The 21,201-nt window shown below is 36.8% G+C and overlaps 1 protein-coding gene across 4 annotated transcripts in view; it reads left to right on the top strand.

Moving 5' to 3' along the window:
• The window catches only part of Sky (GTPase-activating protein skywalker), a 44,579-nt gene that overhangs the window by 19,857 nt on the left and 3,521 nt on the right, over positions 1–21,201 (top strand). The window contains exons 2-11 of one of the 4 annotated variants that reach the window (XM_076899601.1): positions 10,568–11,038; positions 14,735–14,923; positions 15,221–15,345; positions 16,476–16,622; positions 16,968–17,102; positions 17,199–17,417; positions 17,936–17,965; positions 19,071–19,157; positions 20,629–20,787; positions 20,914–21,143. In XM_076899601.1, the coding sequence (XP_076755716.1) occupies positions 10,675–11,038; positions 14,735–14,923; positions 15,221–15,345; positions 16,476–16,622; positions 16,968–17,102; positions 17,199–17,417; positions 17,936–17,965; positions 19,071–19,157; positions 20,629–20,787; positions 20,914–21,143 (1,685 nt within the window). In that variant the 5' untranslated portion in view covers positions 10,568–10,674. The remainder of the gene's footprint in view (positions 1–10,567; positions 11,039–14,734; positions 14,924–15,220; positions 15,346–16,475; positions 16,623–16,967; positions 17,103–17,198; positions 17,418–17,935; positions 17,966–19,070; positions 19,158–20,628; positions 20,788–20,913; positions 21,144–21,201) is intronic. The other 3 variants (XM_076899603.1, XM_076899604.1, XM_076899605.1) reach the window with 3 other exon arrangements.

Genomic DNA, 21,201 nt, shown 5'->3' with positions numbered 1-21,201 from the left:
AAAGACGACTGAGAAGGAAAAGGAGGCAGAGAGAAAAGTCCCGGATTCGATATCTAACTAGTTATGAATCACTGTTCACTGTTTGGCACTTTCATTCGTTCATAGAATCATTCATACGTTGATCAAGTATCGTTCATAATTCGTAATTCCACATAATTTTATCGACGACATTATAATTTATATATAAAATGTACATTTATAGAATGAAATTCAGAGAAAATAATTTTTATTGCAAACAGAATTATTTATTAAGTACAGAATTACTTATTAAAGAATATTTCTGGGAATATCCGAATAACAGGAAGCCATTGAAATTGAAGAATGTTTCTAAGAACATCTTCAACAGTAACTCATTGAAGTCCAAGAATATTGGTAAAAATATTCGAACAAAGAGCATTGCCAAAATAGAAAAAATAGTTCTGAGAATATAGAAATGAGGCAAGTTGAAAGAATTGATATTTCTAGATTTGTACCCTGTACAAATTTTAATAAAAATTACTGAAGTATAATTGATTTTTAACTCGCACTATATTATCGTATATCCTATTAAAATCTGATATGTATTACAAACAGGAAGCAATAAAGAAATGTGAAATTACACTCGGTATAGTACAAGCCAACGAATAGCCCAAGTTTTTTAACGTTCGTATCTCTCGCTGGATCGCCGTTTACTCCTAAACGAATAAAACTACCTTTGCCGAGTGCAACGGTACTGGTGAGTTAAAAGCGTGAAAATAACTACAACGCCTATAACAGACGGATACATCTCATTAAAATAGCGCGATGTCGTGCGAGACAGAGAAGAAGGAAAAAAAAAGTAGTTGCATATAGCGCGCGCGCACCTGGTGTCATGTGATTTGGACCGATGCCATCGGGAACGTGTCTTCTGATGCGTGCTCGCTCGCTAAAAGGAAAGACTTGCCGAGCTCCAGTTTCGAGGCATCGATAAACTCGATCCAATTATCCACGACTGTAGGAAGAGCAAATATGCGAAGCGAGTAATATCCAGTATTCTTTCTTCCCCGTTCCTTTTTAGGAATTGAGTTAATAACACCATTGCAGGCTTAAAGAGATACGACCAGCTATACCGCACGTGTTTGCATGGTTATAGCGATGTTTGCATTGGAATAAGTAATATCGTGAGGAAGAGATCGGTTTTATAACTGAATCTCTTTCAGTGTTTATGCGGATTTGTATCTTTATGCGGGCACGCAACTGGAATAAAATGAAACTTAAATAGTTTGAGTTCAAGTAATTTTTACTTTAAACTTTTTACTCGAACTTCTTTAGTTTTTACATAATTCAGTTTCATCTGAACGAATGAGTATCTCCAATCTTTTGCAGCCTCCTTAGCTTAATTATAGCAAATAATATTTTTGTATTCTTTTCGTTCCATCTGTATAGAAGATATAGTTTTCTATATCTTCACTTATTATTATCTGTTTTGCTCTCTGATTGCATTTTATACAAAAATGTTTGCCTCACCTCACAAATTGGGAAGAAATTACTCTTGTTAAAAGGAAAATCGGACCAAAGCGATGGTACCATTTTGCACCATTGTAAAATTGTGCGCTTTATGTAGAATACAGTGTAAGCGTGCGAGATTATTTGGAATTTATGGAAAATTAATGAAAGATTTCGAGCTCTAGTTTCGAGGCATCGATAAACTCGATCCAATTATTCGCGACTTTGTTCCAAGATCCTCGTTTATCGCTGCGCCTCGATAAATCATTACGTATCTGGACGTTTCATTGTTTTCTCTATTTTGCTGATTTGACTTCGATTCAACGCGGCTAATCGATATAACCCGCCGGGTGGAAATTTATCATGCCGATACGTTGAGTGCAAATGATTCATGTAAAAGTGACCAACGCGATTTCCCTTCGAGAGTTTAAGATATTGCTTAACTTCTTCTCTTTTTTTTCTTTTCTTCATTTTCAAACACGCGATAGCGAATAAACGTTGCTCTGTAAGCCAACACGAACCGATCGGGATGATTCACGCGGCAAGCGATACACTTTATCGCGGATGCTTCGATCGGTTTTATTTTTAATTAGGGGTGGAAAGTGGAAATGTTTCTTTCTATGAAATTGTTTATTGCTATTAGATAAAGTGCGGTGATTCTCGTAGTTCTTATTTCTTTGATCAATCGTACAACAATAAACCTTTATATATGTACGTATCAGAACGTATGCTGCTTAATATAACTATATTAGCAGTTATTGATCATGCACGCGTCAAATTGTATCGAAACGTGTATTCCTAAAAATAATCCCGATGCACAGCCCAAGTGTGTAATAACTTGCATCCCAATATGTTAATCTAAATATCCACTTGATCCTTCCGTTTCGAATATTTTTCAGTTCCACTCGTTGCCCCAGAAACGTCACTCACTGCTATCACCGGGAAATTTAGCGATTTCCACAGTACCGTATCGCCATTAAATAATAATACCGTTTGGCGTAATTAATTTAATAATAACATACTTAATTTTTTTAAATATATCATATGTACAGAAATGCGTGTAACATTTTAATGAAGTTTAATTGAATTCGATGAATATATGGAATTTAATGAAAATTAATGGCGGATTCAGGCTCTCGCTGAAACCAGTATTTTACCACCGTAAGCAACTTAGGAATGCTCGTAAATCGTTGGATCTCTAGAAAGCTCATTGCCAGGCGAAAAGTAACCAAGTAACACGAATTACTCGTTAATTAAGCGGTAATGAAGTAATTGCAGGTTCCGTTCAACCGAGTGTTGCAGCCGGCAATCGCAAAGATTCTAGAAGAATGGCAATTAGGGGATCGTTTCTGAACAACGAGCCGTAGCCAAGCCGTTATTGGGTGAAAACCACAAGACCGTCTGACTTATTGTGCCGCATTAGTATAATAACGTGCGCGCGTAACGAGATTAACTTTCAGTTACGTCTGCTTTAAAATGAACCGTGTACATAATGTTTAGCCGCGGAACATCTTGTTATCTGATGTTGCGCACAAAGAAGCTCGCGCTTGCCGTTGTTAATTATTTTATTTTACGTTTCTAAACGGCGGAGTGAGAAAGCCAGGCGGTTACAGCAAATTTTTAAACCCGTCTACGCGGCCATCGGCTGTAATCGTTCGAACGATTTAAAAAAATCGGCGGACGTTGTTTCAGCGATTTAGATTTAAGACACGCGCAATTACAGTTAACTGGCAATAAGGGATTGCTCGAATTATTCCAATTGAGAGGGTAATTTGTACTAAATATAGCATAGGAGATTTATTTAGCTGTTAAGAAAAGTGTATGTAAATCAATTAATCTTTGTCAGTCGAATAATTGCGTACTGCAGTGGACGCTGAGGGAGCTTATCAAGAAACAATTAATCTTAGATTTTCTTTCCTATTGTACCTAACTATCACGAGCCATTTAACGCTTTGAAACACAATGGTTTCACGTATGTACGTAAAATTATGTACGTTCTCATGTAAAAGTAATAGGACAGTTGCTTAATTGTAATAAATGAGTCCAACAAAATGTGGATAATCATTAAACACATTTTGTCAAGTTCTGTATGCGATAAAAACGTTCTTTAACAGTACGACTTCGTACAACTTTAGAAATAGTGACCTCGTAACTAGTGTTCCCCAGTCTGAATAAGAACAAAAATAATTAATTTCAACAGCAATCTCCCGGTTTGTCCTTTTAAACACGTAACGAGAATATTTTATGAAAACCAGAAATTTTCAATTCACGAACTCGCTAGTACACAATTCAAACATTCGAAATTGCACGTTTTACGCGAGACTAAAAACTGGTATCGCTTACGGTCAGTTGTTCCCGTTTCCACCAGCAGAGGGACGGCTTCAATTATTGAATTCCGTTCGATCCCTTCTACTTTCGCGGCAACGAACAGTTTCGATTCTCTTCTCTCCGTAGACAGAAACCGTGGAAACGATCGATAGCCAGCCTTCCGGGCCCGTGTTCCAGTTCGCGTGCAAAAACGACGAGAAAAAGTGAATCGCAATATCTTGCGCACAAGCGTCCCAACGGGGAGAGGGAGAGAGAGAGAACGCGCGGTCCATGAATTATGTAGGGAATCTCGATGGGGAATATAAGATGATAACTCTGCCGGATCGTTGGTATCAAGGCCGCACGATGATACATATTAGTGAGCCGTGCACGCATATTTGGCACTCGACCGCGGTCGCGAAATTTCGCGCAATCCATGCTCGACAGCCGTACGCCGGTTTCTCTCTAAAATTCTCCGCCATTGTTCTGCAACGACGTTTCGTATTTCGCTTATTTGTCACGTTCATTGGTCTCGTTATATCGTGTACTTCTTCTACTTTCTATTTCTCTCCTTTTTTGTTGCGCAAGTGGAAGAGTTTGGATATTTTGATTCGAAGCTGAACATATTCCATAGTCTCGCGTATAAAATATGCCCAAGTTTTAAAAATATTTGTATTTCTTTTTCTTCACGATTACGTGGGCTGGCGTTAGATTTGAATTATACTACTTACGAAAAATGTAATTATGATTTATTTGAAGAAGTAGCTCTTTATGATAAACGATAGATCATCTAATTAACACTTTGTATCATCAAACGCGATCAGTTTGCACACCTAAGAGTACTTGTTAATCGAAACTGAATTACTAGATTTCATTTATGAGTTAGTCGAACAATACCTACCGATAATTATTAATCGCTCGAGCAATTTTATGGAAAACCACATAAATAATTCTTTAACCGAACAGCGTATTATCCCAATAACAATTTATTTTCTTTTCTTACATAAACAAAATTTCGCCCCGGCTTTTGTCTATTTACGTTTTACACGATTTGCTTAATTTCATCCCCGTCGTAAATATTTGATTTCTGCCGACGAAATCTAATTCTAAATTTAAACAAAAGCTATCTCCCGCGAAATTCGATCAAAACGAACTCTCGCCTCCGTTATCGGTAATTAATCGCGCGATCGCGATTTTTTTTTACGACGAAAAATCTGTACGCGTATCGCGTCGATTATCACGCAACATCTGGAGACGTGATTTTAATCTCGTTATCGTTTAACAGAATTACCATTGTCGTGGGAAGAGTAAGAGAACTTTGAAACAATAAGTTATCAAAAATGGCGGCCGATCGACGGAAAGCTCAATGACTGTGGACTTTTTTGAGCTTAAAAATCGACCCGAGCTTCGACTCATGGCTGTTATAAAACTGCTGCAAAACCGGTTATCATCCATTTTTTCATGGAAGTCTCTCATTGTCTGATAATCGACATCGTTTAAAGAATGTTCCTTCATTATGACAATTCTAACTACCTCGTAACGTAGCTTGTTTAAGCAATTTGACTTTAAACAGACGGACGCTAATCTATTTAGATATTAAATGGCTATTTTCAAGAAATTTTTAATTCTTTATTGTATCGATTATCGATGTAATCATTGAATGAATATTACTAATATTTCCACGTGTAAGCATTAATAAATATCTATTTGGAGGTTATAGAACAATACGTGTATCTATTATGAACAACTTAGATGAAAAGTATAAGAAATCATTTTAATTGTAAATCGACAACAAAATAGTATCTCGCAAATAGTATTTTGTACAAGAGAGAAATGTTGCAATGAACTTGGTATCGAGAATTATCCAGAAACCACTATGCTGATCTTCTGATAAGTTTCTTTGCGATAAGAGAGGAAGCCGCAGACATAGCGTAGTCTTTTACCGAAGTAGTAATCGCTGAGCCGAAGTTTTTTCTTATCTATGTCGCTTTTCAGACGTTTCGTGTATTTATGAGTCGAAGCGACTTTCACGGAGAAAAACAGTCAGCTCATCGAGAATGGTATGGAAAATGCTTACGTGTTTCTTATTCTGCAAATGTCAGATTGCTTATCTCGCGGGAATTGACTTTTTTCTTATTAGTTGTTTGCCATGCTTCTATGAGCGCCGGTTTGAAAAATAATGAAACAGTTAATTGGTGGATACGATTAGATAGCACTTAAAACAAACTTGTTGGATTGAAAATAAAATTGCTCTTTCCATTATACTTACATAAACGTTGTATATTTGAGAAATAAGGCGGCAGCCTTAATTAATTTTTAATCAAAAATACTTTTTATTATTAGTGAGAAGTCTAGTTATGCAATACGATGTAAAAATGATGAATAAACAGTGAATTTGATTTATTTGTGACAATACAATGTTTTAAAACAGTGTAATGAATGTATAAGTGCATACAAATTAGATTTGAAGTTGATGAAAATGTATTGCTTTAAAAAAAATCTGATGTTCATTGTATCAATGCTTATTAATAAGGATTTATCTAACTATAAAAATTGATTAGGAAATGTTCTATATATAGTTTGATAGACTCAAGTTTTGGTGTAAAGTTAAATACTATTAAGATTGTTTTTATCGATTACTACAAGTGGTTAGGAAAGAGTAGTAATCTACGAAATGATATCAATCTGAAAGATATGATTTTTTTAGGATACGTACATACTTGTTAAATCTCCAGTATAAGGAATGTGTTGCGTGAAAAGAGGTGTTCTACAACTATGATCTACTTCTATATAAACTCTTTTAACTAGATTTTTAAGTCCTTTGTACTTCTATTTCCAGCAGAAATCAGTATTCCACTTCGTTTCCTTTTTCTAATTTTTATAAAATATGAAAATTCAATCAAATTATTAACATTCTTTATTGTTAAGAGTAGACACCTTACACGGTATTGGATGAAAAAGTGGCATGTATCCATTCGTTGTATCATCATACGTATTTAAATATTATTGCCGTTTGTATATTAATCAGTGGGCAAACAGAAATCTACGGGAATCCGTGCTGAGCAACCTAATGGAGATGTGTCATCGAGCAGCAACAGTCTGCATAGTCTAATTAACTACTAGGAAACAGCGTCGACAATTGTCCCAGTGTAATAATTGCTCCATTCGGCGGCGATCGTCGTTCTATCGAAAGCGTGATTCTACAGGAAGAGCCGCGCATGGTTGAATCACGGGACGAAACACCGCACGTATCGTTGGTTAATGGAATTATGCAAATTTGTCAGTTACCAGCGGCACTGGGCCCGATCTTGTTTGCTTAGCGTATTCAACAATGCAACGTTGGCGCGCTCGCGTGTTTGCCCTCGTCTACGATGTGATGTATTTATACTATCAAGTGGTTCGAGCGCTCGAGAATTGCAATAATATTTATCTGGCCGCTGCAATCGCGGGTCTCCTGCGTCTTCTCTCTCTTTCTCTCTTTCTCTTTCTCGCTGCGCGCTCGTCTCACGAAACGAGATCGATCGTCGTGTACGTTTGTAAAATTTTCTGTAAACCAGCGTCCGGTCTTATTCGTTACCAGAAGAATTTCCTTCGCGTACCGAACTGTCGTACACTGATATTAATAGACGTCTGGTTTTATGCCGGCACACTTTGTAGTGTCGCGTCTCGTTATTATTAATCGACTAGCATCAAACCATCATTCTCTTTTTTTAGAAAATAAACGACGTCGGACCGCGGTAATTCGATCGTTTATTCTAGCTGGTAAACAGAAGTGTAATTGTTGTTTGAACGATAATGGCTTTCCCGTTTCTACGCAATGGAAAATAGGAAATAAATACCATCTAATTTGTTTGCGCAAGAATACGTAGGAATTGATCGATTAAATTGCTACATAAGCACCGAGTTCAATAATCTAATACGGCTGCCACACGCGTCCTCCATGTTTTGAGGCTCATCGCGGGCCTAACCATCTCTTGATTATCCTTCACGAGAAAAAGGAACGTGTAAGTTGAATGCTCTTTCATAAAATAACAAGATAATTTTCAAACATTCGACAAATACAGAAACATTCTGTTTAGATTGTTTCAACATTTGTTTTTCATTAATAATTCGTTTAATTTGAGGTTAATTCCACGTTCCGTATGTGAAGGGTTAAAACCACTTGTCTTGATAAGGGAATTCCGTTCGCCGCGTGCAGCCTCCAGGCACAACGAACATCCTCATAAAAGGCTTTATCTGCCGAGCAGTCTATCTGCGGATTGTGTACAGCAATGTTCCCAAGTCGCACATGGTGTCTTGATAAGCGTTAAACATGTTTGTAGCTGCAAGATAACCCGCGCATTTTATTAATAACCGTTAAGTGCGCCGACAGATTATCGCTCACGGTTTTGCATCTGGCCGCTTTGCTTATTATTAGAGACAGCTTTAACGAGGCTAATTATAGGCAGTATTATATATCCATTGTCTCTTACTGGCTTGACTCCTTTAGAAACACGTTGCCGTCGAGGTCATTGTCTGATCGACACTCGCACGAATCGAACATTACCACCATGCTTTTTAACTATCCGTATAACACTATTCGATCTTCGTTACGCACGCGTCGATCTTTTTTGCACCTCATGCTGGCACCACTGTCGCTAACCTCAAACTATGACAGAGACAGAAGCACTATGTTTCAGTTTTTCAATTTATGTTTCTTATTCTTCTTTTCGCAATTTTTCTAATCACCACATCTGTCTCAAATCACTTTCTACCGTTACACCCATACAGAATCCTATTTTAACTCCCTTGTCAATTTGATATTAGTATCGTCCATATTATGTAATATCAGCTTCCTCTGTTTTGGCAGATCTTTGACTGAAATGTTTTTCAAGCTGATACAACTTTACGGTCGCTGTTTTTTTTGTCGTTGTTACATGGTGAGTCTACATTCTTAACGGTAGTGTATTTACGTCTTGAAATTCAACAGGCTTCTACTTTTCGGATGGATCGAGGCAAAAGACTGGTAACACTTTATTTACGATTTCAAGCTGTTACAATTGTACGATTGTGTGGATACTTAAAATTTTACTGTTACAAAGAATCGAGTCATTTTGGCATCTGTAGAGGTTTTCACACTGCGTCATACGAATGAGCCAACAAGAAAGTTCAAAACGAACGACTGCTGTCATCGTCTAGATCCGTGGGAAGCTCACTCGTGAATCTTGTTTACTGCACTATTCTTATAAGAGACAATTGATTTCGGTTGCAGAGTAGCCAACGCGCCGCGACCAGCGGACGTCAACGAAAACCACATTACATAGACACGGTAACGCAAGAGATGCGCTGGCTCTGATAGTACTTCCCCTCTTCTGTTTTTTCCGTTGACTCTTTTTGCTTGAACGAGCGTGCGCTCGATTAAGTGCATCGCGACCAAAGCGATGATACGTTTAACTGCAGTCACGTTTATTATGGGAATGTTTACGGAAGATTCTTGGAAACGTATGCTGTCGTTCGGTCTTGAACTCGAGTCGAGAAACGATCCTCGCGAGGGGACATGAATAATTAGGAAATTAAACAATTTACAAGATTGCAAAATCGTCGGTGGAGATAACGCAAATATGTTGCCACCGATAGTTCTTGAACCGTTTCAGTTTTACATACAATAATTGATTATGCATCTCTATGTGTATTTTCATTTTAAATAATCGTTCATCGCGCAAACAAGTTGACGAAGAATGTGGTGATGAACGCTGTTCAATCCTACCAGACTAGCTGCACAGTGCCATCTAGTAAAGGAGAATAAACTGTGTTTACGTCAAATTATATATTCGTGTATCGTTGGCTTATCATTCTGAATTTGTCGGTATAACAGTATGCGTAATACCTATATGAGAAACGAATCCCGAGATACACTTATAAACACGATGAAATCGCAACCGAAATAGTTATTAGCTGTTATTTTATTTTTTTAATAATCGTACAGATTATTTAATATGGATTTATTTTGTAACAAATTCTATAATAACGAATTATTCATTGAATAATTTGTCTTGTTTCTTACGCCTTAGTCTCTTTGAAACGAACGCCCGTTATTCTTCACGCACTTGTTTGTATCTCGGGGTAGGCACCCTGAACATCATGGGTGTCTGGCCATATCGTAGGGTACAAGGCTTACCTGGACTCGCACAGTCTGGGTGCCAAATGTTTAGGGCGGAGCGTAGGTCGACGATGACCTGGGCTTGACGCTTTCTAGAATTATCCTTCAGCTTCAGTTGTTAAGTGGCCATCATAAACTCAGCCAGTTCAACGTTTTCTAGTCTTGCCTTAGACGTACGTGGCCTTCCAAAATTTTAGTGTCTAGAAGACATACAAATTCAACACTTCTATTATATTTGAATGAAAAACGTGTACGTATGTATGTGTATAAAACCGAAAATATTTATTGGATTACTCGAGTATTCATTTACGCCTTTCTGATTGTTAATACTAGGGACATATTGCAATTTTTACTTAATAAACTCTTGGGACTAATATATGTAAGTCGGTCACGCGCAAGCTACATTATCGATTATTACTATGCAAATTATGCGTCTATGTAAATCGCAGAATGATAAAATAAATATCTGTACGCGCATACCAAAGGAATAGTCACGTGTTGTCTACACGTACGGTATAAAAATGTAAATTAAACAAAATATTGAATATACGATGTTTGTGTTTTAAACTATCGATGAAAGGGAACTGAGGAATCAAATTTTTCTTTCGGTAATTGATCATCGTATCGATAACACCGATTATTTTTCTTTGATTCCAGATGAAAATTGAAACGTCCCAGGACCTGACGTAAATATCGTGGCAAAGAGCGTACGGGGAACGGGGACACCATGAAGAAGAATCTCGCGCCGTAGTCGCCCGCCTGCGATGTTAGTCACACAGACACCCTCCTCGACGGACAATCAGCCGAACATGCTGCCGGTGCTCGAGGAGGAGGCGGACGTCGACGTCGACCCGTTCCCGCCACACGTCGACACGACGAACATCGTCATTCAGCCGGAGTCGCCCACCAGCAAGAAGCAAGCGCTGAAGACCTTCAACGAGGTCGACGCGCTGCTGCAAGCCGGCAGGAAGAGGGAGGCCAAGCTGATCATAAGGGACAACCCGTGGCCATTGAACAACGGTATCAGATTGCAATTGTGGCCAGCCCTTTGCAACCAGCACGCACATGGCAAGAACATGCTAGACGGATTCTATTGGGACATGGTCAATCAGGTGTTCGGGACTACAGGTTCGTTCGATAATTAACACGTTCGTTTAGGTCAGATTTAAGGGAAATATGATCGCGTTGCATCGCGAATTAATGATTCGTCTGGAAATCTACTTTTTATTGTTAATTTATTATTAACGATTCGGAAGTACTAATTTCAGCTGGCTGTTTATATATATATATATATATATATATATATATATATATATATTTTTTTTTTTTTCTAAGATTAATTCTTTAAGTGATTTATATTTATGTAATCCATGTGATTTATTCTTGAAGTGTTCCGTTTTTATGGGAAATTTAGATTTTCTGAAGAGAGCAATGTAATATAATGATGAAGAATCTAGAAAGACTGACGTGAGAAATATTTGTGTTCTTTCTTGTAATATTTGTTGTCAGACACAACAAGTATAGAATTTAAGCTGCTCGTACATCAGGCACTTTAATAATTATATTGTAGGTTTATAGTGCAACCATATCAGTGATTTAAAGAAGGTACAAATTGTAAGTACGAAAATCTTTTCACTTGGAAAATAAGGAAACAATATGACTCAATCGCCTTAATTTGTCGAAAGTCAGATTAACTTTATTTTTGTACAAGTTGAGCAACCTGTTTTTGCTGCCAGATATTACTATTTTCTTCCTCTTAGTAACTGACCGTACTAAACTACTAAAATATTGAGACAGGTTTTAAAGCATTTTGTGCAGTTGTAATTAATTGGAACATAATTTAATTGTTGTTAGTGACTTTAATAAACCCAATATCGAATTAGCGGGTAAATTAGCGGAAGGTTCAATATCAACACAGCTGTTGAGTATGGCTAATGCAATTACCATATCGAACGAGTATTTAAAGAGAGGCGCCTTCTTCGTAATTAACCGTTGCGAAATACATCGGTACATAGAAACCAAAATAAAATAATTTCGATAACAAAAATAACCGAATCGTTTAATTAACATTGTGGACGCGAGTATACCCTCGCAATTTGCAGTGAGCGTTTCGAAATTAAACAGCAAATAAAGTATAACACATATTTATTATTCATTAAATGAAGGTGATGGAAAGAAAAATTATTTGATATTTTTCATAATTTGAACAATTGTATCAATGCATAAGTTCTTATAATGATATAATTATTACTTCTTTTTTTATGGAATAAAGTGACACACTAACGGCGGCTATTTATAGGAATTATGAATTAAAATAATTTTAAACAACTGATTAATAGAAAATTTCACGGTGATAGTAGTAAATTTTTGTACGCAGAAAATTTTAGTACTTGATATATTAGTAATTAAAAACTCACAGGAATCTGACGCGTTTCCGGTGAGTTAGTAAAGTTTGATGTTAGTCAAAGTTATTTGCCATTCTAATAATAACGAGCTGAAAATTCATCTTACACGGATACGTATTATTAGCATTTCAATACGCGAAGCTTGCACGTACACCAAGAATGTTTTTTGACTACAATTTGTCATTGCAATAGTTATCGAGTTTCGCGTAGAAACTTCCCATTCTTCACTAAATTTATTTCCGTTTCTCTACTTACCGTATCGCTCAAAGTCGCGCATATGCCCATGGTTGATGATATTTTTTTTCAACGAAAATATTAAAACCCTTGATTTATCGCAGCCTCTATAATTAAAATAATATTCTTCGTTTCACGTTGTACAATTCATAACAAATTGACTTACAACGTATTTAAGTACAGTTGCATGTTTTCGTTAGATAAAAAGCGCGTGTTCGCCTGTTTCTTTAACCGGATCCTGGCTGGTTACGTAATGCGCATTTAACCCTACTACTTGATGGTTAAGTCAATTTAGAATTTCTCTACAGAAAGCGGTTTGGCTATAATTATCTCACGTGTGAACCAAAATTGCTTGACTCTACAACTTTTTGTAAATCCGATTAGGAAAGCCAACTGACTGAAGATTTGTGTACAGTTAACCATCGATGAGATTACGCTCGTCGTAAATTCGATTAAAATTATTCGATTAGAAAATTGCTTGATTCTACAATTTATCGATGAATCTAATATAATAATATATATAATGGAATGATTAAGAAGCTTATTGAAAAATATACTGGTAGGAGGAATTATTCTATTACGTGATAATATTAATATCATCGGTACGATAGTACGGTATTATACTAATTGCATGTGCATATTATACTAATTGACCAACGACTAAAAAACAAAATTATTTAATGGAAAAGTGTATCGTTAATAGCTTTTTATGTTTGCAAATTAAACAACTTTTAATAAATAAATTTTTCCCTACTTTCGTATTTAAAAAAACGATAATTTGCTAATAATAGTTATTAAATAATCTTCACTGACGTATACCTATCGATTATTATATATAAATATTTTATACACGTTTATAGTATTTTATAAATAATTTGCCTAATAACATCTACTACTTATTTAAGTATCCCGAACGATCCATCGTTTTTTTTTACCGCCACTGGTAGTGACTTCACCGTAATGCATTAACCATTCGTTTACAATCGCAATTCAGTTAACAATGAACCTCTTTATTTGATGTTCGAACAGATAAAGGTTTCTTCGAACAGGTCAAAAACAGAAGGACTCAGAGGGGTTCTACGTTAAGTCTTTTCCTTCAATACGTAAATAACACGTATTTCTGAGCCCGCAAGGCTGTTTTTTAACCATTTATCTTCTGAGTTATTGTTGGTTTCTTAATGGCTACCGATGCTTAAATGTTTATGTACGTCATAATGCTGAAAACGTTCAATGAATGATAGTACAGCTGATGTGTGGATACATGAATAGAAGAAGTAATTTTTAATGTGAAAGTAGGTCTGCGCGGTTCACATATTACGGATGATCAAACTGTCCGTAAAATTATGTTACACAATATTATTATTTAAAATAAACATCAATAAGTGTTGTGAACGGTAACAACTAACGAGCTTTATGATTGTAACGGCAGGTGTGAGAGAAGTGTTCGCAAGGATCAAGTGAATATTTAGATTTAGGTATATATTTGGTTTCAAATGGGGTGAGAATCTTTTCTGAGAATACACGCGGGGACTTTGTAATACCAGTTGACACGTGCGTGATCAATATTAGTATTAAATAATGTTATTATTTAAATAATTTAAATAAACAGTTTAGTCACACGCAAGGTGTAATCTTAGTACCCTAATCATTTGATGCTACTCTCTCTTTCTCTCTCTCTCTTTCATTTTCTTAAGTTTTTAGTGTTCAGTAAAAAGAAGACAATTCCAACTTTATTTACACGTGTTAGAATATAAATTTAGATTGTTTATAGCTTTCACAAAGTATTATTCGCATCATTTTTTCATATAATTTTCATAGCGTTGCAACAACCTACTAAAAGTAACAAACGTCATACAAATATTTGTTCCATTAGAGCACAATTGGCATCCCTAGCTCCTAGTGACTTTCTAACCAAGAGCTAGTGCAAGGTTGGTCCTTAGAGTTCTTTAGTAAATACAAAGGAATTTCTCGACCAACAAAACATTGCTGCAACTAGAACCCTCGCGTAGCGTGTTCAAACGTATTAATACAACAATGTGCGTTCCACGTGGACCTTTTGAATTATCCCGGTGGTAACTCGTCACCGGTGACCTCGTCAGAACCGAGCTGTCCTCCAGCCAATTCCGGCCCGGAGACATTTGCTTTTAGCACCAGTCGACTGATGTCTGGAATCACCTGTTTACAGAGCTGCCGGAAAAATCAATCATGCTGCCACCGTTTGTGGACAGCACTCATTGCCTGTCGTACCACCTGACGAGGAAAGGGAGAAGCGTCGCCGACAGAGTCGTGTCCGTCCTCGGATTCGCCTGCCCCGATATCACCTACAGCCCCTCCCTCTACCCCATCACGGCTCTTCTTCTTCACTTTATGCCAGGTGAGCGTATAAATAACATAAACAAACAGACTGCCCCCGTAAGCGATACGGCAAGGGGTGGTGTATATAGGACGAGGAAGAGAGAGGCAGAGACGGTTCCAAGAAACTCTCTCAACTTCTACCGGCAAACGGCACAATGGAAATTCACATCACGTGCCGTTAGTCGAATTTCTTGCCCGATCGCATAAATTAAGATGTTAGACGGCCGGTTGGACGGTATCCCAGTTTTATTAATAGATGGAAATCAGAAATGTTCGCCACGGATACTTTACCATTTTCCCATCCGTCTGTTCACAGAGGAGGAGTGCTATCATTGCATGGCGAGCTTGGTCGCCGCTAAGGACAAGATGTTCATTACGCAGACGAAACTCCATTACGAAGTTACCTGGAAGACCGTGGAGCAGATCACTAAGAAGCACGTGGTAGGTAACACGGTGGCCGCAGATTCTGATCCAAGGTGAATCACGTTTCGGCCATTCTCGCCTGTTCTGCTTGAAATGGTCCGGGTTTCACGAATGGATACGTGCAATGGGAAGCTTCTTTTTTACACGGCAACCTTTTCACTGTAATCTTGACTGATTTTTGTAAATATTGGTAAATGCAAGTTATTATTACGTTAAACAGGCTAGAACGGAACAAGTAGGGAGGTATGCATATCTTAATGCTTGAAGAATGAATCACTGAATTTTCTGACGCTTAGTAATCTGAACGTTGAAAGAATCCACTGTGAAAAATTGCTTGATTGATCAAGAAACATTATGTGATGTAATGTTGATTTTGGTTTTCATGGATCAGAACTTCTTACTTTTTACTTTACTTTTTAAGAAGAATTTCTTACTTTTTGTTTTTAAGCAAAACTAACATTTTGAGATTTTTCTGGTTCGTTAAGCTTGCCATCGTATATTCTTCTACAAATTTAAAAACCTTTCTACTTTCGATAATAAAAAGAAAAAAAGTTGCTATATCTATATACTTTAAGTCAGGCATGTATACTTCCAAGAATATACAATGAGTAACAAAAATATTCAGATACCAATGTGTATGTTTGAATAAATCGATGTGCACACGCAGTGACCGAAAAAAGTATTCATAAACAGTGAGCACTCGACTTCTGTCGAAAATATCTTTTTTAGTATAACTTCAAAGTCTGTTTACATTCGCAATAATCTATAACAGTCTAGCTTCGATCAAAGCATAATCGAGATGTATCCAAGAAAGATGCTCTGAACTCGTAATAAAATGCAGAATAATTACTATGGATATGTATATAAAAAACAAAGTTTTCGTAAACACACATAATTCAAGAAATGTAACTTACACGTTTAAACTTTCTGTAAATGCACGATTGTCCGCAGTCTATTACTTACTTGTAATAAGAACAGGTTCCTTTCTCTCCTTCTCATGAATCATTTATTATATATAGTTACCAAACGCATAATTAACGTAGCACTATGGATCTAACGATTATTATTTAAGCGCGTAGAGTTCAATTTGTCCAATTATTTCCGCTATACGCTAACTATACAATGTGTACTGCAATTTTTCATTGAAGAAATCAGCAGCGGTACACTTAGGGAGGCACTGTTCCGGATCAAGAGCAGAAAGGATCTACATGGATTGGATCTGGTGGATTCTGCAGCTTCTCCCTTTCCAGCATCTAGTCAGGGTGATGGACTGTTTTCTTCACGAAGGCACCAAGGTTGGTATTCGCTAGATTCATGCATAGAATCAACTTGAAACATTTATGCATCTCTTCACGGCACATTAAAAAAGCATTATTGGCTTCGATTCAAGACGAGGATGAGGCAAAAGATATGTATGTATAATGTGGAACGCTCTTCCAGGAATAGTATTGATGGTAAATCCTAGGTGTTGACTTTGTGCCAGTGAGAAATCGGTTTAGCGCGCGCATTTTTACGCGTTGACTCTGTCAACAAGCCCACGGTACAAAACAGCATCTTGTACATTTTGAAATATCACAATTTAAATCCATCTTCTTATTTGGAACGTGTATGCTAACCCGGTTCCTGTTTTTCGCTTTTAGGTCTTCTATCGAGTAGCAATGGCTATAGTTTTATTATTCTACAAACACTCGTCGCTGCAAAACTCTGAATGGATGAATGAGATTTCGAAGAACGGTGTTGACGCTGCCCTCACAAAGTTCTGCAGGCAAATACCGGTAAGGTACAAATATATGTGCAAAAATTCTTTAGCACATTCGTTCGTTGTGCATCATCGTTGCTCACGGAGTGATTCATGTTTTGCGAATTTGCAGGTAACGCCAGCTAAATTTTTACGCACCGCATTTGGAATTCGCGGACTCAGCTCAGCATACATATCAAGAGTATTTTTGCGCACAGAAATGGCTCTGAAGAGTAGAAGCGTTTTAACAGGATCCAGATCACTAGCTAGATCACGATCTACGGACAATCTACCGACTAGTCAGTCTCAAGTCAACATTCAGATGATGTCGCATACGCTCACGATACGAGAAGTATGTTATCCATATTCCTCCTTCGTTCAGAACGGCATAAAAGCTCAACAAATTGCTTCCAACAATGTATGGACTCACGTACATGCTGAAATGATTTTATTCCATTTTATCTGGTTATTTCTATCCTACCGTCTCGATTCTTGTGCGGTATTTTTTTGTTCAGTTTGTAGCACTCGGTATATTGGCATGTTGTCTCCCATTTATTCTTCGAAATATGAAATTACATACACATTCGTGAAGTAATGTACATATATGTGGGCCCATTATTATTATTATAATTTCTTCTTTATGTTTAATTGTTGCGAATGACTCCTTTATTTTTGTGAGAAATGTTGCAGGTACGAAGATTTACTATCAATAGTTTAACATGATTAACCTTTTTTTTTCTCTTTACAGTAGATTAATACGTATAAGTAGACATTTTTTTTTCAATGATCATGGGTTAAGCATAATAGTTTCTTAGGGTATTAGAATTGCAAACTATGCAAAAGCTGTTCAATGATTCACTTTGTTTTCAGAAAGAGTGTGAAGACACATACAAAGACAGGGTATCGTATAATTATCTTTTTGGGAAATGTGTTGTTAGTTTCATGTGCTCTGCCCTCTGTTCCTGAATTTTACTATACCTGTTACATTCATTCATATACTCACCCATTGTTACACTTATCGTGCCAGCTTTGTTGCTGTTACCGTCTATCCACTTTTGCCAGTTACTACTTTTCATTTTTTTTCAATAGTAGAAAGAATAACAAAGATCTCATCTCCAAATAAAATCCATATCTTCTACTTTACATTAGGTCTTCACTGGCTTTCAGTGTTTCGCAAGTACGATACACCAAATGTACCAAATAAAGAGAATTACATATTCATACGTGTATATTCTGTCGGGAGAAATTCGTTCCTAGCTACATATACGTTTTATCGCATAATGATTTTGAGAAACTCAAATATATAGATGGTGACCGTTACTGGTAGGCTACACGAGATGTGTTTGCTTCTCATTGATCGATAGGATGGTCGAACTTACCTTTGAGAATAGCAGAAAAATGAAACCAGAAACGTGTCTGTTGAAAGCGCTTCGAATCGCGACATCAGTTTCGATCAGTGAATGCAGCAGCGTGCTTCATAAACTCCAGTCTATTCGCAGTTATCAACATCATACTTTGGTTTGGTAAACAGCTGTACAAAAGAAAACCAAACAGCGTACGTTCGACACGAACGCGTTTTTTTCTTCTTTTTCTTTTAATTAATTTTATATACTAATTACTTTTTCAATTGCTTCCATAGCACATTGATTACATCATTTAATTTTCTTTATTTTCTGTCATCGGTTACACTGGTTAACAGTGACTCGAGCAGTTCATCCATTCTCATATTTATACATGTCAACATACTTTCTATACTTTACGTGTGTGGTTAAAAAAAATATAAGTAGAGAGACTTGAAAGTATGGCCGATGTTTCCTGTTATGCTCTGTGTCTCCGATGGTTTTTAACCAGTTTTTTCGTTATTACATAATATTTACTCCCATTTTTGATATGTAAAGTCGACTGATAAAAGCCGTATGCCAATATAACTGACGGTTCTGTGTTGTCTTGTGTCATGCTGCGTTACTGGAATGATGATGATGGATTTTAATGGTGGTGGGTGTAGGGTTCACACAGTCCTGGACCGCGTGCTCTGTCAATGGGCGTTTATCCCATACAAAGCATATGCTCCCAGATTCTAGACATGCCTAATGTAAGTACTCACAGCCGTTCAATACTAATCCAAAAGAAAAGAAAAAAAAAAATAAAAACCAATACGAACGAAATGTTCGGCAAGTAGCAGAGTTTTCTGTAGTTCGTTGGTCGCCTCTCTCTCTCTCTCTGTGGCATGTCAATATTGTCGTTATCGGTGTACATATACAGCCGCCTTGAAGTATATATTACGTAGGTCCTCTACTTTACATGGTATTCCCGATTATTGTTTTTTGTTTGGCTACTATCAGAAAGATATCAGCTTGAGAGCATAAGCAAGATACACTCTCGTACAAATCGAGAACAGTGGCAATCGTTTCAGCGAATCTTCCGATTAAGTTTTTTGTAGTAAGGGCTAGATCGACGTAAACGTAATTTTAATTCTCTAGTTGATATTCAAGGTACAAATACGTGGTAATGATTATCGACTTAAATCGGCTTTTGTAGTCGCAACGTTTTCGTTGTCAACGTTTCTACTGTTATATTGTTCTTGTTTGCCTGAGGTTTAATTATATACTTGCAGAGTGTACGCGTTGAACTGTATGGTGTATGGCCTGACATATATTGAATAGAACAATGCACACTTTCTCGTATCCCTTTGGAGTAAATTTCCACGCTCAGTTTTATCATCCTTTGCTATATTAATTCAGCATGCGTTGTTTCTGTTTTAGTTTCATGTACTTGTAAGGGTTTTCCTTATGGGATTTCCTCGGCCCAATCCGTACTAATTTCTATCGTTACTTTTTATATTTATTTTAAACATTTTTTTGATGTAATTAGTAAGCAACACGAATAATAAGTATAGCAAATCTATAGCTGTAATTCTAAAGTGTTTGAACACCATTAAAAGCACACACAGACATATGCGAACTACGTTCGTATAGTTTATTAATCATATCATTCACATTGCTTCACGGAATTCTCATTTCACAGCCTCAATTCGCTCGAATTCATAATTTATGATATTGTGTCAGTTCACTCTTGAGTTCACTGTATTTGAATGACGCTCTTGCCTCTTTTTTGCATGACGAATGAATATTTGCATTTTATATAATAAGCATATTTCTCTCCTAGTATTTATATAATCTGTTCGTTGCACTAGTGTCGCAAATTTTTAGAGGGATAATTATATAAGCTACGAAATCGTTATTAAGAAACAACAGAACAACTATGTATAAATAATATTCTGATAAATAAAACTTACATTTGGATATAGAAGTCTCGCATAAAATGATAAACAAACATTATGTTACAATCAAAGTAAGAAGATAAAAATGTTTATACTGTTTGGCTTCATTATCACCTTGTATTAATTTTTTTTCAGTCAAGCGCATGATCTACCGCTGCTGTGACTTAGTTTGCTGTATTCTTGAACAACTAGAAAATTATTGAGAACTAATGTTTGCACATATATAAATGCTACTTGTAGTATACATGCCTTATATTAATTTTACATCATTCTTTTGTGACAGTTATTCACGCTATGGTCTTGGCTGCCGATGCGGATCACCATGTATCAACCGATTCTACTGTATACGACGGAAGAGCACGGTTGTTCTTTGACAACGTTCTACGTGAGGGTAGAACAACACGAACCGACCTTACTCATGATAAAAACGTGTAATAACGAAGTAAGTCTCTTGTAAATATTGCAAGTGTCTTATAAAACTAAAACTAATTCCAAGCGTGAGATCAATAACTTTGATTGCCAATGTTAAATCTATTGATCAACGTTAATTTGTATTATTTGTTCCAAGGTATTTGGTGCCTATTGCTCTACAAGATGGTGTGAACGTAACATGAAAAATGATAAAGGACAAAGGCAAGCTTATTTCGGAACGGGTGAAACGTTCCTGTTCAGCTTATATCCTGAACGAGCAAAGTATCCCTGGGTAGGCATGGACTCTTCGCACAACGATTCTAAGGTCCATCATTCAGCCGAGCTATTCATGGCGGCGGATTCCAAAATGATTACAATTGGCGGAGGGTAAGATTCCTTAGTTGCTGTAAAATATTGCCGTGCGTAAATAGAATGGTTGTATTCG

Source organism: Xylocopa sonorina, chromosome 8 (assembly GCF_050948175.1).
Source record: "Xylocopa sonorina isolate GNS202 chromosome 8, iyXylSono1_principal, whole genome shotgun sequence".
Classification (NCBI taxonomy): Eukaryota; Metazoa; Arthropoda; class Insecta; order Hymenoptera; family Apidae; genus Xylocopa; species Xylocopa sonorina.
Note: the sequence above shows the minus strand (reverse complement) of the source record. Positions and strands in the feature narration are given on the sequence as shown.